We start from the raw sequence: 20999 nt of genomic DNA, 5'->3' as shown, positions 1-20999 counted from the left end.
TAAATGAAGTTTTCGTTCTGCCTTGAAGCAGGAGTGGTGTGGTCTAACTAATATAGTTTCCGGGTAATTTTCTGCTTTAAATAAAAAATAGATCAGCACTCAGAGTAAAACCGTAAGTTTATTTTGCCTAATAGTTGAAATAGGAACCGAGTGGAAGTGAGTCTCTAGGCAGATGCACAGCTCCCAATGCTTTGCATACTGCTGGTTATGGTTAACCAGCCTCTGGGAGACACAGGAAGTCTGTGGGGAACTCGGCGCAAGCTGAAGTGTCAAGACACCTATTCTTTTGTCTCAAAGTATTTCCTGAGCTGTGAAGTAATGATTACCCACTCACCACATGGAAGTGTTATGAACATCAATATTTTTTAAAATTACAGCACTTAGAGTGCTGGTGATGGGGGAAATACATGTGCAAAGGGAGGAGGGAGCTAAATTCTTTTGGTTTTGAAGCAGAAAGAGATAATACAGTTTTTGCAACCCTTCTTTTTTTTTTTTTTTTTGTTTTTGTGGAGTAAAAATCCAATTTTAATATGACAAAGACTGCTGGCTAGCAAAGAAAAGGATTAATGGCACCTCACACTGAGATAGAGATATTTGGAAGTAATTTGTTTGGTCCTGCTGAGTTTTGTGGCGGTGGAAAGCTAAGCTGCTTCTGTCTTTAGAAAGCGTGCCCACAGGGAGTGTCAGACAGCTTTTCTGCCACTCCAAATTAATGATGCAGATTGTTTTTCTGCCAAGATAATATCCTTAGGTACACTTGGAAACTCAAGTAGATTCTGTTGAAAAGTGAACAGAATTAACAAAATACACAACTACTGTAATTATTAGACTTACGTGGATTTAGTCCAAAAGCAGAATTGGGCAGTTTTCTTTTAAAGCCTGCATTAATGAGTCAATGATGGGGGAAACAGCTAAATATAAAAGTAAATTTTCTAAGCTAAAAGTAAGTTGTCATCATCTGCCAGAAGAAGCTAGTGGTTTACAAGGATACTAGAACAATGCAATCTATCATGAAGCCTTTGCTGCATGTAAAATTACTTGAATATGTCTTTAATGTGTTCTTGAGTCCCTTTAGTTGCATCCCTCCTCCAACTGATGATTTTAAGGATGTGACTAGAAGAATAAAAATCTGTACGGTAATATTTGTTTAATTATTTCTAGGCCTAGGGCCAGTTGCATTCCCTGATAATGGAAACAATGTCAAAATTCTAAGTGATTAATTTTAACATTTCTGGCAATATCCTGCAGAGATGTGGCAGACTCTTCCCTTTGTCTTACAGCTTGGTCATTCCACATCCTGAACTGCTGAAGGAGGAGAGCCTAGCATTCCATTTATTCGGGAATCTCCTAGAGCAAGAGTGTGCTTAAGCAGGAAAAGGGGATAAGAGTGACTGATGTCAGACTTCTCTCTAAGCTGAAGTGGTAAGTATTATGCTGCTAAGACTTCTGTTTTATTTTTAATAAATTAAAATTTGTTTCAGTCACATGTTCTTAATGTATTGTTCATGAATTCCAAATTCTGCGATAATTTGTCTAAATGCTTTTTGTCTTTAACTTCAAATCAATTACCTGTATCACAATAGCTTATTGTGATGAACTATGATCTCTTCTTTACTGATTGATTTTTAGTTAAGTAAAGGTGAAATGCACATCTCTATATATGTACCTGATACATAAAAGTGCTTCCATTTTTGGAAGAAGTATGGGTTAAAAGCAAACTAAAAATCAGAAAGCAATCTTGAAAATAGTTGTGCTCATATTTAAATTCAAACACTAATAAAACCACTGAAGTATGTTGGGAAGAACAGGCTTTGCACTTGACTTTTTGGAAACTTCTTCATCCTTTGAGGCAGATTTTGTGCTATTTCTCTACAAAATGAGAATAACAATGCCTGCAGAAACACTAGGGTGGGTCCGAGAAACCGTATGTTACTGTGTGCAACTTCTAATCAGCCTGACTTTCCAAGTCTAACTGTTAACTTCCAAAGATGAATAATTAGCCAGACTGCAGTGGTACTCAGGTGCAGTGATAGTGTCCTCTTCTGGTGCTAGCTTGTTCAAAACCTGCTCAGTAATATCTTTTGATTGCTCCTCTTTATCGTGTACATATGCTCTTAAAAGGCAGGTATAGCCCAGAGGCTGCTGTGATGACACCTGTCCTATTTTACACAGCATGTCAGAGCAGCCTCTCAGTCAGTTCTGGAGGTTGTGAAGTTACTCAGAATCTCTGGAACATCCTCCAGCCCTGATGCTTGCTTTACCTTCAGGTTTGTAAAAGTGTTTTTTGGGGAGAGCTGCCTGGAAAGAAGGAATCCTGTTTGTCCTGGGAAAACCTCTCATTGCTAGAATTAGGCTTTTTAAGCATTACTGACTAGCTAAATATTGTTTTAATGTACCCATGATACAGGCTGCAGTTTCCTTCTTCTAAATTGTCTACAAGTCACCGGAAGCTATTTGATTTTGTTACATTGCTCTAAATAGAAAACAAGTTCTGACATGTTGGGAATGTTGGCATTGCACATTTTGCAGAACTAGGAGTAATTAGTTAATTCTTAAATTAGAGTTAAGTAAAAGAACCTGAGAATTCACGTATCAATCACCCAACCACAAATATAAATACATATATTATGCATTGAAACTCTCTTGATGTATATTTAATGCAATGAAAGGCCAGTATTTAAATTTGAGTGCCAACTAAGTGCCTGATTTCCAAAGCTTCTGGATCCATAGATTTAGAATTTAGAATCAATTTTCCAGTAGATTAATTTTCAATACTCTATTGGGGCTTCTAAAGTTGAAAATTTTAACTCTAAAGTTGTTTCTCTACGGTTCATTTTTAGATATCTAAACTGAAACAATTGGAAATCTGAATTTTCCTGAAATGATCAGTAAGTGAAAAATCCTGTCTCTCCAAGAGCTGGCAACAAATTTCAAATTCACATCAGGAGTCTTTCCTCTAGTGTTTAAAGGTTCAGTGTACATTTGTTTCTCTAAGTGACCCTTTTTAAAAAAAAAGTGTCATACCAGGCATGCGAAACCAAAGCTGCCCAGATCGTTGTGTGCATTTATAAACCTTGGTTGGGACACGGTGGAGTATGGATTACTGTGTGATTAAAAAGTGTTGAAATGCCTCTTTCTAAAATTATTATATGTGCAGCATGTTATAGGTATTAATTTACAACAGGTACATTGAAAGCATATAAAATGAACAAATTCTTTTAATTTTTACTTAATTGTGTTTTGAACCCGTGTTATTTCATTATATCATCTGATTATTTAAGAATTGTATAAATATATGTGATAAGCGGGTAGCTAAGCAAAAGGCTGATTGATCTTTCCAGCATTTAATGGAAATTGTTTTTTCCTAATTCTGAAAGCCATGTTGAGTGAATTCAAACATATAACTAAACTATAAAAACTACTAATAAATATTTCTGCTTCATTACTTTAATCCTCAATATGGGTTCTGCTTGCTGAGTATTTTCAGTAATTTATCCCATTTTATAAAAATTATTTCTAAGCAAAAAATGAGAGGAAAATGAAGAAATTCATGCCCCCAGAGGGGAACTTAAGTCAGGTGGCTTTAAAAACATTTGCTTTCTATTAGTAGCTTTATAACACTTTGGTGGAAAAATAATCTTTGACAAGGATTTAACACCTGTCCTTTTCTAGTTGCTGAAGAAACTCCCTGTTACAGTCAATGATGTGATTCATCCAAGTTCTCTATCAAAAATGGGCTTGTTTCCCTCAGCTGGCAGCCTCACCTTTCCTAACATCTCAAGTTGTGATTTACATATAGAGCTGTGATGTAAACAATAGAAAAATCTTTCTTTGTGTCTCTGTGTCGGCGCGGTGCCCGGTGAGGAGGGGGCGAGCCGGGACCCCGCCGCTCCCGGCCGTGACTCAGCGCTTTGGGGAGGCGGGGAGGCCTCGCAGCCGGGCGGGACACGAAGCCCCGGGGCCTCGCCGCCGCCTCGTTAATGAGTAACAACGCGGCGGCCGCGGGGCCGCACCGGGCGCGACACCTTCGTCCGGCGGCCGCTCGGGGCTCCGAGGCAGCGCCGGCCGCTCCCGGCCCGACCCCGCCGCTCCAGCCGGACCCGCCCCTCTCCCAGTCTCCTCCGCGGCTCCCCCTCCCGAGCCAGGCGGAGCTGGAGCTGGGAGCGACGTCGTTCCTCGCCGCCGCCTCTCCCCAGTGACCAAGGGCACCGGCGCTGCCTGGGGGGGCCCCGTTCTCCGGCCGCCGCCCGACGTCTCATCCCCGCCTCTGCCGGAGCCGGCACTGCCCGCGGAGCAGCCATGAGCTGGGGCACGGAGCTGTGGGTGAGTCCCGGCTCGCTTCTCATTGTGTCTGAGATTCGCCGCCTTCCCTTGTCTGCTCGGGCGGCTGTCCCGCGGAGGCGCGGAGCGGCCGGAGCGGAGGCGCTGTGCTTTGTTCGGCCTTGGGGCGGCGGGCAGGGGGCTCGGGCGGGCAGGGCGGGGCGGGGGGTCCGGCGCTGGCGGAGGGCGGCGGCGCTGGGCCGGGGGCCGCGGCGGGGCGGGAGCGCCGCGTCCGGGGTGCGGGTGCGCGCGCGCCGCCTGCGCGGCCATGGCGCTCCCCGGGGCGGCCCCTCGCCCTCCGCCCGCCCGGCGCGGCCACGGCGGGACGGGCGCTTTGTGTGCGGCCGGAGGAGCGCCGCGCTCGGGGCTCGGCGGCGGGGCCCTCACCGTGCTTCCGGCACGGCTCGGGCAGCGGCCCGCGCCGGGCAGCCTCGGGGCGGCGGCAGAGCTGCTGCTCCCCCGAAAACCACCGGGCTGCTCAGACGAGCAAAGCGTTTTCAGCTGCCGGCCCTAATTAGAAGCAGCTACTATACATCTTTGTCTCTAAAAGTACTGCAGAACATTGGCTAACACTGCACTGGATTTGTTTTAAATACGAAGAATTGGAAGCAACAAGACAGGCAGTGTCTGTCTCGCGTCAGGTCTTTATTAAAGCTCCGCTCTTCCCTCCGAGGGCTCTTCGGTTGTGCCGAGGACGGCAGAGAAGGGGCTTCTCCCGGGGGAGGGCCGGAGCGAGGCACAGCGATGCCTGCTCGCAGTGGTGGGGTGTTGTGTCTCCTCTCTCAGGTTTCCTGCTATTGGAGCTAACGCTGCTCGTGGGAAAGCTTAGGCATAAAAAAGAAGAGTACCAAGGAGCATTTACGTCCCCGCTTTAAATGCCGCCTGCCCTTCATTTATTTGCTTTTAAAGACTGTGAAGCAGAGACACTTGTACTAAGAAAAAAAAATTACAGAAAGCTAAACATTGCAGCTTGAAGTCTCGTCCAGGAACTCTTAATCTGGACCTAGCGTTATAGGGTGTTTTTGTTAAGTGGGTTTGTTGTTTTTTGTTTTTTTTTTTTTTTTCTTTCGAGTTGCATTAAATATCTTTATCAGTATTTTGTAGTGCAGGGCTATAATTCTCTAGAGGAGCAAAGATCTGCTCAACGCCGAGACAAGGGGTTGCCCGAAGAGCCAGGGCAGCCGTGGCGCTGCGGGCGGAGTGGCTGGGTGGGGCGCAGGGGCTGGGAGTGCCAGCGGAACTCCTGAAGCCGCCTGAATTAAGTTGTGTCTGATTATGCAAAATGAAGGTGTAATAGCATCACGTGTACTACGTGGAGAAGCCTGATTTAAAGGTATTTAGGAGTTACTTTAGTTTTTTGCATAGTACCTTGTACTTAACTAGGATTTGTAGGCACGATGAGCATTCAGACAAAATACACTTGTTAAGTACTGATGGCACTGCTGTAACAAGCCTGAGTTCTAAAACTGTTGTAATATTGGCAGTAAGGATAAGAAAAAGCTGTGGTTTGTATTGGCCACACAAGAGTGTGTGTGTAGCTCATGCCTGCATGTACTTCAGGTGAGAAGTGAGTGTCACTTGAGGAGAGTGGGGGTTGGCATTTGGGTGAGCACTGGCTGTAAACACTTAAATATGTATTGCTTTAGAAAATAGGGTTTTAGGTTACTCATATCTGCTCATTTTTGTAGCCTGTAGCCACTTAATTGTATTTTTTTTTGTTCAGCTTGTAAATGACAGTCGAAGGTTTTGTACTCTGTCTTGTCTTCAGTTTTTGTATGAAAGTGCTTGTCTTTGTCATGCATTTAAGAAACATATGCAGAAAGATGGATTTTGACCTCAGGCTTCCCTTTAATGATAGGTATTTAACTCATGGTGTCGTGAAACTAGCTGAAATTTATTTTGACCTACTATATTTCTTTTGTTGTAAGTCACTAATTCTTACGCATTAGTTTGAAGAAATAATGCAAGAATTTTAAGCTAAAAGTTTTACTGCAATACTTTTATTTCAGCAAAATTTAATATATTTTTTCCTTGATATCAGGCGATGATCTGCAACTCCACAGTGAGGTAACTTTATGCATAAAATAGTCTGTTTGTAACTGTATAGCTAGACTTTGATAATGCAAGTTTTTACATTACAGGATACCTTTAAGATGTTTTTAAATTGAATCTAATCATACTTAAAAAAATCTACATGTTTATAAATCAAACTGGTTTCTTAGTTGGAAGAATTTTTAGTGCTTCACTTACTGAAAGAGTATTAAACTTTAATTGTATTAACAACTTGTGCTGGGCAAGTAAACATTACTTTTTTAAGATCTGGCACAAAATCAAATTCATTAAGAAGTATCTTAAATCTAGGTTAAAAACACAAGGAAAAACAGTATTTGTGGGTCTTCTAAGACAGGGCTCTGAACAAGATAAAAATAAACTCTTAGACATATTTGTGTTCTAGTGTAGCAGTTCCTTCATTTCCTGTTGTTAGCATCAGTGGGGCTTCGGGAGGCAGCCTGAGCTGCTCTGGGTTTGCTGATGGCAGCAGGGGCATGAGAACTCGCTGTGTTCAGTTCCCAGCTGCAGAGAACTCCTCTGCTCAGGTTTTCTGGACACCTCATTGGGCCTAAAGCTCTCTTTCTTTAGTGCTTTCATCTCATAAAGTGGAATTTTTCAGGATTAAGAATGGTATTGAGATTACAGTTTTTCAGGGCATTTGCATATAGGTATGTATGCTTTGCTAATTCATTGAAACAAATTTGATGATTCTGTACCAGGCTTTTTTAGTATCTCCTTAACTCCGCCTTCTTAAGCTCTATCTCTTCATGCTGGTTTTTGATATTTTACGCTAAATTACATTTCTGCTGTAATTTTTAAGTTGTTCTGGAGTTCTATACTGTTTGCTGTTTTGGATAAAGTAAAAAACTGGGCATAGATGAATATAGAGACAAATAAGGAACCAGAAGAAAAATTAGGGGATAAAGAAAGGAACTCATGTCTGGTATTTATGTGGTAATTATTAAATATGGCCATTCTGGTATTAAAATCATATGTATGCTAATTAAATTGTTACATCAGGGAAAGGTCAGAGGAAAGATTTTCTTTGATTGGCCAGTATTTTCTAATTCTTTAAATTTGGTAGCTGTTTGTTTTTCAAGCAAGGTTTTTTTTTTTTATAAGTACACCACCATTCTCTGAAGTGAATATGCATTGTACAAAACATGTATGTCTTGAGTAGGCTAAAGCACTTGGTGCTTTTCAGTGTGTCTTGGCTAAACAGCATGCTCCCTGCTGTGTTTCTTTTGATAGCATTGTATGAAGTAATGTCAATTAATAATAGCAAAATAGACGTTGAATCATAGAAGCCATCCTGTGATTGGAACTATTTCATTCCACAACATTTTCTGTGCTGGGGGAAATATGCTCCCTTTTTCTGCTTTCTTATTATAATAGCGGATTTTGATTATGATTTGAAAGTAGTATTCAACAAATAGTTTTATTCTCATCAGTGTATATATCTTTGTGGTCACTCTGCAACATATTCCTTATGGTATGACCACAGAAGATGTAAGATACTTTGGTGAACTGCTCTGCGTAATATTCTCTTAATGGTTAGAACATAGTAGTGAGAACTGGGAAGTCTTGTCTTCTCTAATTCAGATGAAGTATATTTTTTGAGAATTTGGCTGTTGGCTGCCGAATTTTCCTATCTCTAATATTTAACTTCTTTGTAGGTAACATTTGTAAAGCAGCAATCATTTGATGAAAGAGGGCACATAATTGCAAAGTAGCATTGCTGCACTTCATTTGTGAAAGAAAATTTTTGCTGTTAATTTAGATACAGATACTTTTCAGAATTAACTTTTTGGGATTTTTCATGCTTTGTTCAAATACTGCTTGCTTATGTTCACCTCGTGAACAGTAAGAGGGTTCACACATTGAAGTAGTGGTTAGATTTGCATTTTTGCTTTATAAAGTGTCCTGACTTCTGTCAAAATGTGCTGTAATGTAGAAGGCAAGAATAGATAGATGGAACAAAATGGGGGGGGAGGAAGGGGGGTAGTAACTTCAAATATTTGGAAATAAAAATGATAGATTATGATATGTTTAAGAATCTTCTCAGTGTGAGCATCTGTTCAGTGTGTATGTTTCTGTACATCTGGAGTTCTCTTTGTGGTGGATGTAAAGTGTACAAATAGCATTAATATAGAATATTTTAAAAAATGTGTCTGGTTATTGTCATCTTGCGTTATTGTGCTGTTAAATTGAATATGTAGTGCATTTGCTTTGATGCTAAAGGCTTACTAAGCTTTGGAGACTGGAGCGTAGCTGATAATGAAGTTCTTGGTGTAATGAGAGGAGACACAGTGATTGGCACTCTGAAGTGGCTTGTTTGGAAATTAATTAAAGAGTTTGTTCTGTCTCTTTAAAAAAAAACCAACCAGGAAGGATGTTTTTTGAATTTTGATGCACATTCTGTTGTCCAACCCCTGTGAACCCCTTAATAGCAGTTGGCAAAAAAAGAGTTTGAATACCATGTCAGAACATTTTCAGTCTGTAGAACCAGTCTAGCCATCTGTTTCTCACCTCTTGATAAATATTTAAAACAGAAATTTTGCTGAGGGCTTTTGTGCTGAGATTTCATGATTAAAAAGAAATGGCTAGAGAAGATTTAATGATACTATTGTTGTGAGCTCCTTGGGGCAAGAAGCAAACCATCTTTTATAATTAAGAAACCACTGGCACTGTAGAGTAGTGTTTTAGAAATTAGTTATGTTGGACCAAAGAAAGATCAAAGTATATATTTGGTGATGTGCTCTTTTTAATCTTTCCTTAAACAAAATTCATTCTGTGCCTAAACCCAAGTTCTGTTTTTAAAAATATTAACTCAGTTGCATCAGTAATTTTTCAAAAGTGTTAAAAATTTTCTTTTGCTTTCAGTCCCACTTTCAGACATTGTTTCCTTCTTATTTTAAAATCACAGTCTCTTTTTGTAGAAGATAAATCGCGTGGTGATGTTGTCTAATCTTAAAAGTTGTCAAGTGTAATTATATATGGAAAACATCCACAGGATGTAAATATGAGTTAGATTCAAAAAGTAGGTAACTTTTATGTAGCATACTTCTGTTGTAGTAATGTATTGTGTTTTTGTTCACTAGATTAGAAAATTTATTTTTTAGCTAAATAAAAGTTTTTTTCCGAGCAAAAAAAGTTTTTCCTCTTGAAACTGAGAAACCTTTCTTGACAGTAAATGTGAATGTGGCTGTGTAGTTACTAGTATTGTTAATACAGATAACAAACCACTGTAAATAATTCTAAATATCAAACCATATTCCGTATGGAAGTTCTTCTGTGCTCTTGAATCTTAATATTTTGTAAACTTACTTTCTAGTGTGCTAACAAACACTGTGTTAAAGGCAATACTCTATTTAACAGGGAGGTGTTTGAGAGATGGAACATGGATTTTTTTTTTTTACACCCCCAGATTTCTCCTTCAGCTTAACCGAAAGATTGCAAGCAGTACTCTGTATAGATTCTCTCTTCATTCAGTACTCTTGCTGTTGTGGTCTGAAAATGTGTGCAAGGAATGTGTCTTGTGGCTAAAGTATAAGATTACAGAGTTTTCCAGATGCATGGGATGGTTACACATTTCCTCTGTCTTGGGTGACATGCTGGATAAAATGGCTAATTGCTGTGAGGTTCCAGTCCTTCACAAGGAGTATTGTGCAGCTTATCTTATCCCTGTGAAGACCTCTGAGATTTCCAACTAGAAAGTTATGTAAGGATCAAATACTTGGTTATTGAAAGTGTAGTTGCTTTAGGCTTTGGTGTGAAAACAGTTGTATTGAGTTTTAGTTGGAAATGTTTGTCTGTATTTTTCCGGCAATTGTCTGGTTCACAAACATCTGACCTTTTTACTGTTTTTTTCAGGAAGGGGTGTGTCATTGTCATGAGACTTTATCAGTTTGGATTTGATGTTGAACATAATTTAAGAATGCATACGTATGTCCTTGACTGTCTTTTTAGAAAGGGTTTTTTTTGAGTTTTGAACACTTTATAATATATCTATTAAAAAGGCATCTGTTTTTATTTATGGCCCCACTTGTTTGTGTACTTGGAAGTGTATATACTTTTCAATGAAGTTTGTACAAACATACATGAGACTTTACTAATCTGGAAATCCTGAACACTGGAAGAGTATTGCTGTCTTGTAAAAATGTATGCAGTATCCTTGTTCATAGTATGAAATCTGAGAGTTGCCTTTATCAAGATTCTAAATGCTGTAGCTGTCATTTGATTTCCTGAGTGAGAATAGTAAAAAGGTTGTTGGAGATTGCAAGATCTTTTATCTCAACCAAGCTGAGGATTTCTTTAGAGTGTGTCTGTCAAAATAACGATCCTTTGGAATGGCAGATTCGTTAGAATTTGGGATGGAGGAAAGCATGAGTAGAGAGAAGTCTGTTGGCAGCGTGCTCATGAGCTGAGGGTTGCCCAAGTAGGTATGATTTGTGCTTTCAGGTGTTTGCAGGTGAATACTGGAAGACAGAAGATTTGTGTTATTGCTTGTGTAAAGTTGTCACTGATGCTGTAGACCTAAGTCTAAAATATCTAAAAGTTAATTAGTGTTATTTTTTAATTAGTTCTTATACTGGATTAATCTGGGTGAGACCCTCATTTGTTAATATAGTATCTTTAAATATTTCAGTCCTTAGAATTGCAGAGCTCTTTTTAGTGTGCTTGGTAAAGCCAGTGATGAGTAATGTAGGGTGTTTTATTTTTTATGGAGGGGAAGTTTACACATTTCAGAATAAGTTTTCGTTGTTCATACAACACATGTGCATACTTTTTAAAGAACTTGAATTCCTTTTGGTAGAGAAAAGAATTCCCCGAAGTCCAGATATGTTCAGCTTTTTCCTTGTAATGGTGAACAAACTGTTCAGTGAAAGCTGAAATTCCAATCACATTGTTTCATTTTGCCCCTAGTGAGTTTACATACCCCAGTCCCAGTGCTTTCTTGGCAGAAGGTTTAGAGGTTTGTCTTCACATGTATGTCAGTGCTTCAGCTGGATGGGAAAAGAAGGAAAAAAAGTATTATACTAATAAAAGCCTTCTGGTTTTCATTAAAATGCAGACCCTCTACACTGACTTTGTTTATAGAATTATCTGCAATAAATTTCTGAGTTGCTGGATTTTTTTTCAGCTACAAGTTCTAGTCTAAGAGGAGAGTGGCAGGAGTATTACATTTCCTGCTAGGTGACTAGAACAAGAAAGGGCTTAATTTTAGGTGTACTAAATTTTCTGATAATTTCTACTGTATGGAAATTTGAAATAGTTACATGTAAGATTCATGAATACCTTTTCTTTGATTTTTTTTTTCTTTTGTTTAGTTAGAACTCTGCTTCTCCTTTGTCATTTACAATGAAAAGGGCATTAGACTGATGAAACTACTTTCTGGCATGGCGGTTTGTACATTTGTCCGTAGTTTTATTACTTTTTACGTCTTTTGCAGGAGAAGCGCAGTCTTACTATGAGCTAAAATGCTAATATTGCAGGACATGAATTTTTCTTGGGCTTTACTGTGTAACTCTTGTGTTGTCTTGGCCAAATAAACTTAATTTTTGTCTCTGTTAGTTGGGTTGTAAAATTGGAATACACTTTGTTTCTTGTAATCAAATTATTCTACAAATATTGTTACGATATTACTTTAACATTGTTTAATGTGTAAGGGCACAGTAATATAGTGTTTTAAAATACTGAAAGTAACCCTTGCACTTCTTCCTGGTTTTGGAGAGGATAGAGTTAATTTACTACTAAGTAGCTGGTACAGTTGCTGTGATGTGGATACTCAGAAGTGTTTGTTCCAGAGGCAAGTACCATGCGAATCACTTCTCCTTGGCTGGTACACAGCAAATAGTATAACGTGCTTTTTTGTAGTTCTGTATTAAGAGATTTTTTTTTTTTTTTGTATTGTGCAATGAAATGACATCCGCTAGATTTTAGTTTGGAGTTATTTAAGTACTAAAGAACAACTGAGATGACAGCAATTGCACTGGAGAGTTGAGAGGCAGCCTTAACTTTTGGCATACTTGAAGTAACCAGATGTGAGTGCAGGTGATGAAGATGGGTGTGCCTTTTGGATCTCCATCTGCTTCATAAGTCTTTTGGAAAGAGAGCATTTGATTACTGGATTCCTTCTCATGTTGAATGCTCAATTCAACTGGGTGTGAAAACCTCACTTCATAAATTCTGGTTGGTAGAGTAGTTGGAGGGCGTTTTCTTTGAATGTGGGTATGCTTCTTGAACACTTTGTCTTTACCCCAGATGGCTCATTTCTTTCAGAGAAAGTCAGTAATGTTTTACTTTTCTTAGAATATCCTTCAAATAAGCATTTGGTCTAGGTGGCATGGGGTTTTCTTCTGGCAGTGAGTGGGAAAATAATTGATGTTTGTGAACCCAAGACAACACCTGTGCTGCAGTGCAGTTGGCTGTCTCTACAGCAGGGGGATACTCTGGAAGGGGAAATTGTAATGTTTATAATATCAAAGACTTTTTAATCCTTACAATAAATGGATAAAGTATTCCTGTTGCAGCTATCTGTTATGGCATCTAATTGGCCTGCAGTTTTTTCCCCTATTTATATGAAGTCAGTCACAATTAGAGGAATATTTAGGGTATTTGACATCAATCAAAACCAATCATTGGGGTATATTTTATGTTTGTGTTTATGTAGCGCCTAGTACCATTAGTCACAGTGGCCTTGTGTTGTGCTGCATTCTACACAAAGTCACTATAAAGAGCACCCCCAGTCCAACTTCGAATTCCAGCAGGGGCTGTGTCATTTCGTGGTCATGCTAAATGGGAGCTGTGCAAACCCCAGTATTGTTCAGCACAGTGGGCAGTGATCTCAGCTGCAGACTCTTCACTGTTTTTGTTGGTAAACCTTGCAAGCAGAGGGTGGCAGTGGGGCAGATCTTTGTCATCTTTGCAGGGGATGAGAACCCAAACAACCTGAGAGAATGCAGGAAATACTTGTTGAAATGTACAAGAGAGTGTTGGTGTCTCAAGTGAAACAAACAGTAATCCTTTGGTATGATGAGGTAATAAGCTGGAATCAGCCAGCAATGCCCTTGGAAGTGAGGTTAAGAAGCTAATGTTTGATGCGATAGAGAAGGATGCAGAGAGACAGGAAGAGATAATGCTGGGTGAAAAACATGTGGGTGAAAGGATAATCTCTCAATACCAGAGAAGAGGATGTGGTGTGGCTGAGAAAGGAGATGGGTAGAGAATGTGTAAGGATTGCAGATATTGGAATGGTTATAAAGACACCGATTTAAAAAAAAATAAAAAAAAGAAGCTGTTAACAAGTTTTAGGATGGACATAAATTTGAGATTCAGGAAAGAAGTCAAATAACCAAGTGAAAGAAAGGTTGAAGTTTGAGACCCTAGTATAGAAGGTATAAACCAGTAAAGTGCAGTAGCTGCAAAGATATGATGGACATTATATGCTTTTAAATGAAATGTTTTATCTTAGTTTTTCCCTGAAAACAAGTTCAAATTTGTGATTAGTAAATGGAAAACTGTTTGAAGGTCCACTGAGGAAGACTGATAAAACAATTTTGTTCTGTAGAGTCAAAAATTGATTCCCTTATGCCCCTAATATCTACTTTATTTAGACCCTAACAGTACAGGTACTTAATTACATATTTAATTTTACCAATACTTGTTCATTTTAGGAGCAAAGATCTCACAGGATCAGTGAAACTCATTAATGTGCTTGAGTGTAGATACTGTATTGCTGAGAAATTTTCAAAGCAGTTTTTTTTGTTTTAAGAAAGGGAGTATTTGCAAACTAGCTCTACCTGTAGCTTGTAGTTGTTGCATGGCATTATTTAAATCAGCAACAATTACTGATGTTATTTAATTTAGTGGATCTCTTTTCAGCCTTATGAGTTTTGACTGCTATGAACTGTGAATTAGAAGAACAAGGATATGTACTTGGATTTATGAAGGGTGAAAATTTTATTTTCAGAGTTAAATTTCAGGGAATTAAAATTTTATTTAAAATCTTTATCTCAGTAACTATGGTTTTTATTATTTGGGAAATCTGCTAAACAATAGATGATGAAATTTGAGATCTGTGCAATATGGTCAGGGTGTTACATATTTGTTTGGAGGAGCACAAGAAAAGGAGGAACTTGTCTTGAACAGTTCTTCAGCATGTTGGAATAAAATGGTAAAAGCCAGACTGGAATATCTGGTTAGGTCTCATGTCTAAGAAGATGGCATGTTTAAAGAGGAAAACTTAAATTTCTTGAAAGTAAGTAGTAACTTATGAGGAAAATCCAAATGTTTGGGATTTTTCTACATTGTAAGTATTGTGAGGGCAATGTAGGTTGTACAGTTCTATCTAACTTAAATAGAAATGTCACCATGTGAGGCAAGCTGAGCAGTTTTGTGAAGTATCCTGGCTCTGCATGATACTCAAATATTTACTCCTGTAGAAGAGGTGTGGTGGTCTGATTGAGTGTTGAGATTGAGACTGTGGAAACAGGGGTTGTGAGTTATTTATTTTGGTTTATCTTGATTGCTTGTTTGTTTTGTAAAAGCTGTGAGGTCTTTTGTGTTATTTCTGCTGAAGTTTTGCAATCACATAAACTAGATCTTTTGACTTACCTCCCCAAGTTTGAGATGCTGTTAATACTAAGACCTCTCTCTCATAATAGGGATAACTTCTTTCCAAAATGGCTTTTTAAGAACATGTTCACTTTGATGTTGGTGCTAGGGAGAATAATTATCATCTTTCTAGGAATGACGTTGCAGTTCCTCCTCGCTAGCCTAGCACTTGAGAGGTACAAGTGTGATTTCCCTGACTTCCAGCTTTATGTTCTGCATTCCTGAGAGGGAAGCAGTGAGGTAGGAGTAGTTGTGCACAACAAGACATTTTAACTGGAAGAGACATCCAGTTAGTGGATTGGAATTGGAGTTTTATAAAACCAGGGATTGGCTCTGTATATTGAAACTGTAGTAGGTGCAGACAAACCCAGTGTTAGGCTAAGTGTGCTGCCTACTCTTCCTGCTTGGATGTCTTAGCATCCAGTGACTTCCAATTATTTTGGTTCTGTGGTGTTGTCATTCAGTTTTGCTGAAATTTCAATAGTTGAACTGAAGTAATGTTCTTAAGAGGTTTAAAATAGTCTTAAAGATGAGATGCCAGTGGTATTTATGCTTAGTGATTCTTAGATAAAATGTTGTTCGATGTTCTGTCTGGTTTATATTTCAAGGCTGTAATTGTGGGCTGTGTAATGAATACATTTTGACATCATTTGTATAAAATGCCTTGCAATTTTTGAGAAAACATGTAATTGTCTTGAGGAGATAGTGCTGAATGGCCAGGATTCATGCTTTTTACAATAACAAGGTACCATGGAATATCACTGCTTCAAACTCAAGTTTCAACCTTAAGTTTTAATTCTGAAGGGAGAGCTTATACAGACCATTATGCACACATTAGGTGGGAATACTGCTGTGTATATATACTGGGTGCTGGGAAATGTGAATTTTAAGACCGTATATGTAAATGTCTCTTACTATCTTGGTAGGCTATTTGTAGTCCTTTGTATTTAGCATTTGTACTTAGCATTTCAACTTCATGCAGGCATAATCAGAATGTAAGTCAAACCTGAAACTTGTGGCTTTCCTGACTGCTTTTCTTCATTATGTCATTGGAAAAGAGGTTTGATTTTTTGCTGACTTACGTTCATTTGTGGGAAGAGGATCATGATCCCATATCTCCCTACTTAATCTAACAGTTGTTTGGATGCTGCCTGTTATCCTTTCAGGACTGTTACCGGTTACGCTGTTACAAAGACAGCATAGCTTTTTGTAGTGTTGGTTCTTCTTGTTCTTTCTTAATCAATGTAAAACAATGTTTCATGTGGTGTAAAGGGATTTTTGTTTTTTAAGGAAGGTGGTGAATTTTAAAGCATTTCTTCAAGAGCACTTTGCAGACTTTTCATTTCTTTTCAGTTGATTTCAATTATCTCAGCACAGTATGCAGTTGAACTTCATTGCAGGATTTTTTTTTTTTAATATTACTGTATTTTGCAAAAAGCTGACAAGGGCACTTGAAAAATATAACTAAAAATCTATGTATTCCTGCCACCGTAGAGGGATTTGAGGCTTTGCTTGTAGTTGGATGCCACTTGAGAGATACACTAAAGCTAATCCACTGCCACTAAAGCTAATCCAATACTAAGTTTATAGCAGGAAATGGCACCCTAACATCTTAAACAGCTTTTTTTTTTTTTTTTTACCATCAGACTGTATTTGTCTGTGTTCTGAAAACAGTTTCTTCTGATCTTCATTTGCTAGAAGTTCCTAACACCTTACTTTCTCAATTTTTAGTTTGTTTAGGCTATCTTTGTTATTTTTATTCATAATCTTTTTTCTTTGGTTACAAATGAATTGGTTGCAATTCATTCAGTTGCTTCAGCTGCATTACTTTCTGTATTCTGCTTAGTATTAGCTTGTATTTTATGTGGGAAAGAGATGAATAAAGAGAATGGCAAGTTAACAATGAAGAAGTATGAGTTACACGAATTTATTTTTAAGGTCATCTTTTGGGGTACAACATGCTTTCTGATGTATGCAGTTTTCTTCTGGGCTTTGTATGATCTGTGTTTATCATTTCTATAACATGGTATAAAACATCTGCAACACCTGTAGAGGTGTTCCTGAAGGCTTTTATGTTAGTATTTCAGAAGGCTTTCATAATGAGTATTTCCCTGTGAAGAACACTTTTCAGTAGCCCTTATTGCTTTAACTTTTTTGAGTGGAAACAGTGGTAGGTATGTTTTAGATAATCTCATGAACTGTACATTTAAGCACTATCTTTTGACTTTAAGGGCAGTATATTAAAGGACATTTCTAGTAAAGCTGTATTTAATACCAGCTGACACAGAAGGTAGTATTTCTCATCCAGTTACATTAATCTAGCTGGAAACTGTTTACTGTTTTACCTGCATGTACTTTATTTGAATTACATTTGGTGTGCTGTTGCCATACATTACTATTAGGAATCCTAAGCTACATCATGGAAAACCACCTTTATTCAGATTTTCTCCGTGATTTTATGTGTCTGATTTCACGTCAGTGTTTGTCTATTAGTTGTATGTTTACTGCTGTTGTGGCCTAGTTTAATTGCTACTCAGTTTTCTGCTGTAGTTTCTGGGAATCTACTTGTTTCCATTAGATTTCTTTACCTATTACATCTGTTTATTGCAAAAAGCTATTACTAGTTTATGCGCGACACTTGTAAAAATTAAAAGAATTGTTTCCAAGAAACACAAATTCAGAAATCAGAGATGACTGTGCAGATGTTGTGGTAAGTGTATTGTGTAGTCTCTCCAGTTTTTTGTTGAAGTGGGGAAAATTATTTTGCAGCATGGGTGGAAAACATTTTAATTACCATTTTAATTGACTGTTGAGTTTGGAATCCTTGATGTGAAATGTTTGCAATAATCTTGAACAACAAAATTCTGTATCAATCAGATACATGGCTTAGTTTAAAGTATTATTGTTAAGATATTGGTATGTGTTATCTCAGCATGATTTTAACGTGGAAGTAAAGCATATGACACTGATGTTGGTGGCAACCATTTAAGATGTATGTTGAGAACCATAACAGTTTAGAGAGCATTAAATTATTTCTAGATTGCTGTCATATTACTGTTGATTGTCTCTATGAAGTAACTAGTTGATACATTTGTGTGAATGAGCTTGTTTGTGGAATGCTAGAAATTCAAGTATTTATTTTGTGCTACTATGTATTCTTGAGAGGCATAAAAGTTTTTTGATTGTATGTAACCAGAAAAAAAGAAACTTTAATTTTATTATCAGGAGTGTACTCTAATTGCAGCAGGTTGATAGCAAATGAGTATTCCCAGCCTAATGGACTAATGCCAAATGTGTGCCAGCCTAATTGACTAATGCTACTAGTGCAGGGCACATCTCATGTGAGTTGATTCATGCTTATGTATATAAAATCTAATTTGAAAACTAAATTTTTAACAATTACAATAAAATCAAGTCCAATAGAACTTTGGGAACTGAAAAGAAAATGTATTACAGTATAGGCTTTCTTTTTGCAATTTAAGAAATACCAAGAATTAATACATGTTTCATGACATTAACATCAGGGTCATATTCATTTAAGTGATTTGAGCTCAAGTCTGGTTCTCTGGGTGACTCAGATGGGAAGATCAAATTGTAAGCAGTAATTTTTCTCTTTGTATTTCTCTCCTCATAGAAGTCTTTCTAGACTGTACAAGGTTATTTTCAATTCACAGGAGAGTGAAATTGCTTCAGAGTAAAGAAGCAGAAGAAAACTAGCTTTATGAAAAACTTTGCATTGAGAATGTAATTGGTAAAGAGCTGTTTCAGGATACTGCTGACAAGTTAAGATAAATTATATTCTCGACTGCTGCTTTATCCAGTTTTGCTGCCTTTGTTTCAGTTTGCTAATTTTCTTTGTAACTGGTTAGTGGATATACTTAATCTTGGTGCAAGATACTTAATATATTTTAGCTTATCAGTTAAGTATTTTGTTTATGCTTTTTTGTAATATGAAAACAAATATTGCTTTCACAATTAACCTTGCGATTTTTTAAACGTAAATTGTGCATTTTGCTCCTGTGAAAGTATAATAATTTTGCATACTCTTATGAAGCATTCTAAAGCATCTGGGAGATAATTCCTTCCTGTCACTATTTTGTGATACGGTATGTGATACCATAAGAATAACACTCAAAATTTAGTCAAATATATTTTAATAAGTCATCTTTTGAATGTTTTAAATATTTAATACTTCTCTGAGGCAGGTGGGGACAATAGTTTAAAATAGTTTTCTTTCCAAATCATTCTCTTCAGGAAAAAAGGTAGTTGACTGGTGAGTGTCTTTAATTTTCCATTATACACTAGAGAAGCACTGAATTCACAATACTGTTACAGATTAATTAAATTTAATTTTAGTTTTATTTTCTTTCTAAAAGATATGCATGGTTTTACACAATAATATGTAATGACATAAAAACCAAAAACAGAGCTACTTGGGGAAAAGGCACTTGCTTTAATTTTTTCTACCACAAAATCATGTTGTGTTTTTACTTACAAATTGGCATGCTTTAATCACTGGTTTGTGAATGTTTTTGTTAATATATAAAGTGTTAAGACTCCCCAGATATGAAACAACAATTTTCAGTGTTTTTTAAATCAAGCTAGTAATGTTAAAACAAAGTTGGAACTCCCATGTGCAATTAGATGGTTTCAGTTTTATAGTCAATGTAATAAAAGACATAACAGTTTTATTCAGTATGAAAGAAATGGGTTTCGATTTTCTCTTTATGTCATGTTTCATTCAATATTTGAGGCTTTGTCAGAATTTCTTTTGTATTTCTTTGACAGTTCCTTGACCATTATTTACAGAGATTTATCACTTACTGGTTAATATTTTGCTATTTTAATTCCATGCAGAGTTAGTGAAATTAGTGCTTAGTAAAGACATGAGTAGCACTTCACGTTGAAGAATGAAATCGCAAATAATTAGGTTTTCCATATAGGACATAATCAATGTGGTGTGGCAATGACATAAAATACAGGAAAGGTTTTATCTTTAGGTGACAAAAAGACTGCCACTTTCTTCAAGGCCAATGTGTAATAAGTAGTGTTAAGTTTCATAGGGTTCTTTGGTGAGAAGTGGTTTTTGAAAGGAGAGTACGTGTACAAAGGTCTGGAGGTGTTTGAGGCCAGGCTGGATAAGGCTCTGAGTGACCTGGTCTAGTGGGAGGTATCCCTGCATATGGCAGGGCGTTTGGAACAAGATGATCTTTAAGGTCCTCTCCAACCCAAGCCATTCTATGATTCTACATAGTGAATATGTAGTAAATTACTTTTCTGATCTGCAGTATTTGCTGCAGTTGAATTTTGAACTACATCTGCAGTATATTGTTGAGCACTTTTTTACTGTTTTGCTCTTAATTTTTTCTTACTTGGTAATACTAAAAAGTCATTAGGAAAGAAACATAGTAATAACTATTTACTACAATAGCAGTTTTTCTGTGGCTGTGATCAGTGGAACAAGATGCTTTGCATGGAGTATAGAATTAACACAGTGTTTAAAATGCTGTCGTAAGTTGGATTCCCACAGTATTTCTTTATTAAGTCAGGAAGAATGTTCCCAGTATCTGTTTTTGGAGTAAACAGTGAAGTTATGTCAGAAGGGTAAGCAGCGCAAAAGAGGCTTAAAGAAGGAATTAAAAGGGAAGTAGTAGAGGAACAAGAGTTGAAAAAAGACTAGAAGAACAACGAGGAGAAACTGGCAAAGATGCTTCTGTTTTAGTCACAGAATCACGGAATTGATAAGGTTGGAAGGGACCACAGTGGGTCATCTGGTCCAGCCTCCCTGCTCAGGCAGGGTTGTCCCAGAGCACACTGCACGAGATTTCATCCAGATAATTCTGGAATATCTTCAGTGAGGGAGGCTCCACAACCTCTGGGCAATCTGTTGCAGTGTCGGTCACCCTCAAAGTAAACAAGTTCTTCATCATGTTTGGGTGGTACTTCCTGTACATCAGTTTCTGCCCATTGCCTCTTGTCCTGTTGCTCAGCACCACAGAGCAGAGCTTGGA

The 20999-nt window shown here is 37.8% G+C and overlaps 1 protein-coding gene across 4 annotated transcripts in view; it reads left to right on the top strand.

Moving 5' to 3' along the window:
• The first annotated feature begins 4127 nt into the window (after nt 1-4127).
• The window catches only part of FNBP1L (formin binding protein 1 like), a 59309-nt gene continuing 42437 nt past the window's right edge, over nt 4128-20999 (top strand). For all 4 annotated transcript variants that reach the window (XM_048313025.1, XM_048313024.1, XM_048313023.1 and 1 more), the window contains exon 1: nt 4128-4323. In XM_048313025.1, coding sequence (XP_048168982.1) covers nt 4300-4323 — 24 coding nt within the window. In that variant the 5' untranslated portion in view covers nt 4128-4299. The remainder of the gene's footprint in view (nt 4324-20999) is intronic.

The sequence above is a fragment of the Corvus hawaiiensis genome, chromosome 9 (genome assembly GCF_020740725.1).
Source record: "Corvus hawaiiensis isolate bCorHaw1 chromosome 9, bCorHaw1.pri.cur, whole genome shotgun sequence".
NCBI lineage: Eukaryota > Metazoa > Chordata > Aves > Passeriformes > Corvidae > Corvus > Corvus hawaiiensis.
This window is presented reverse-complemented; position numbering and strand designations above follow the sequence as displayed.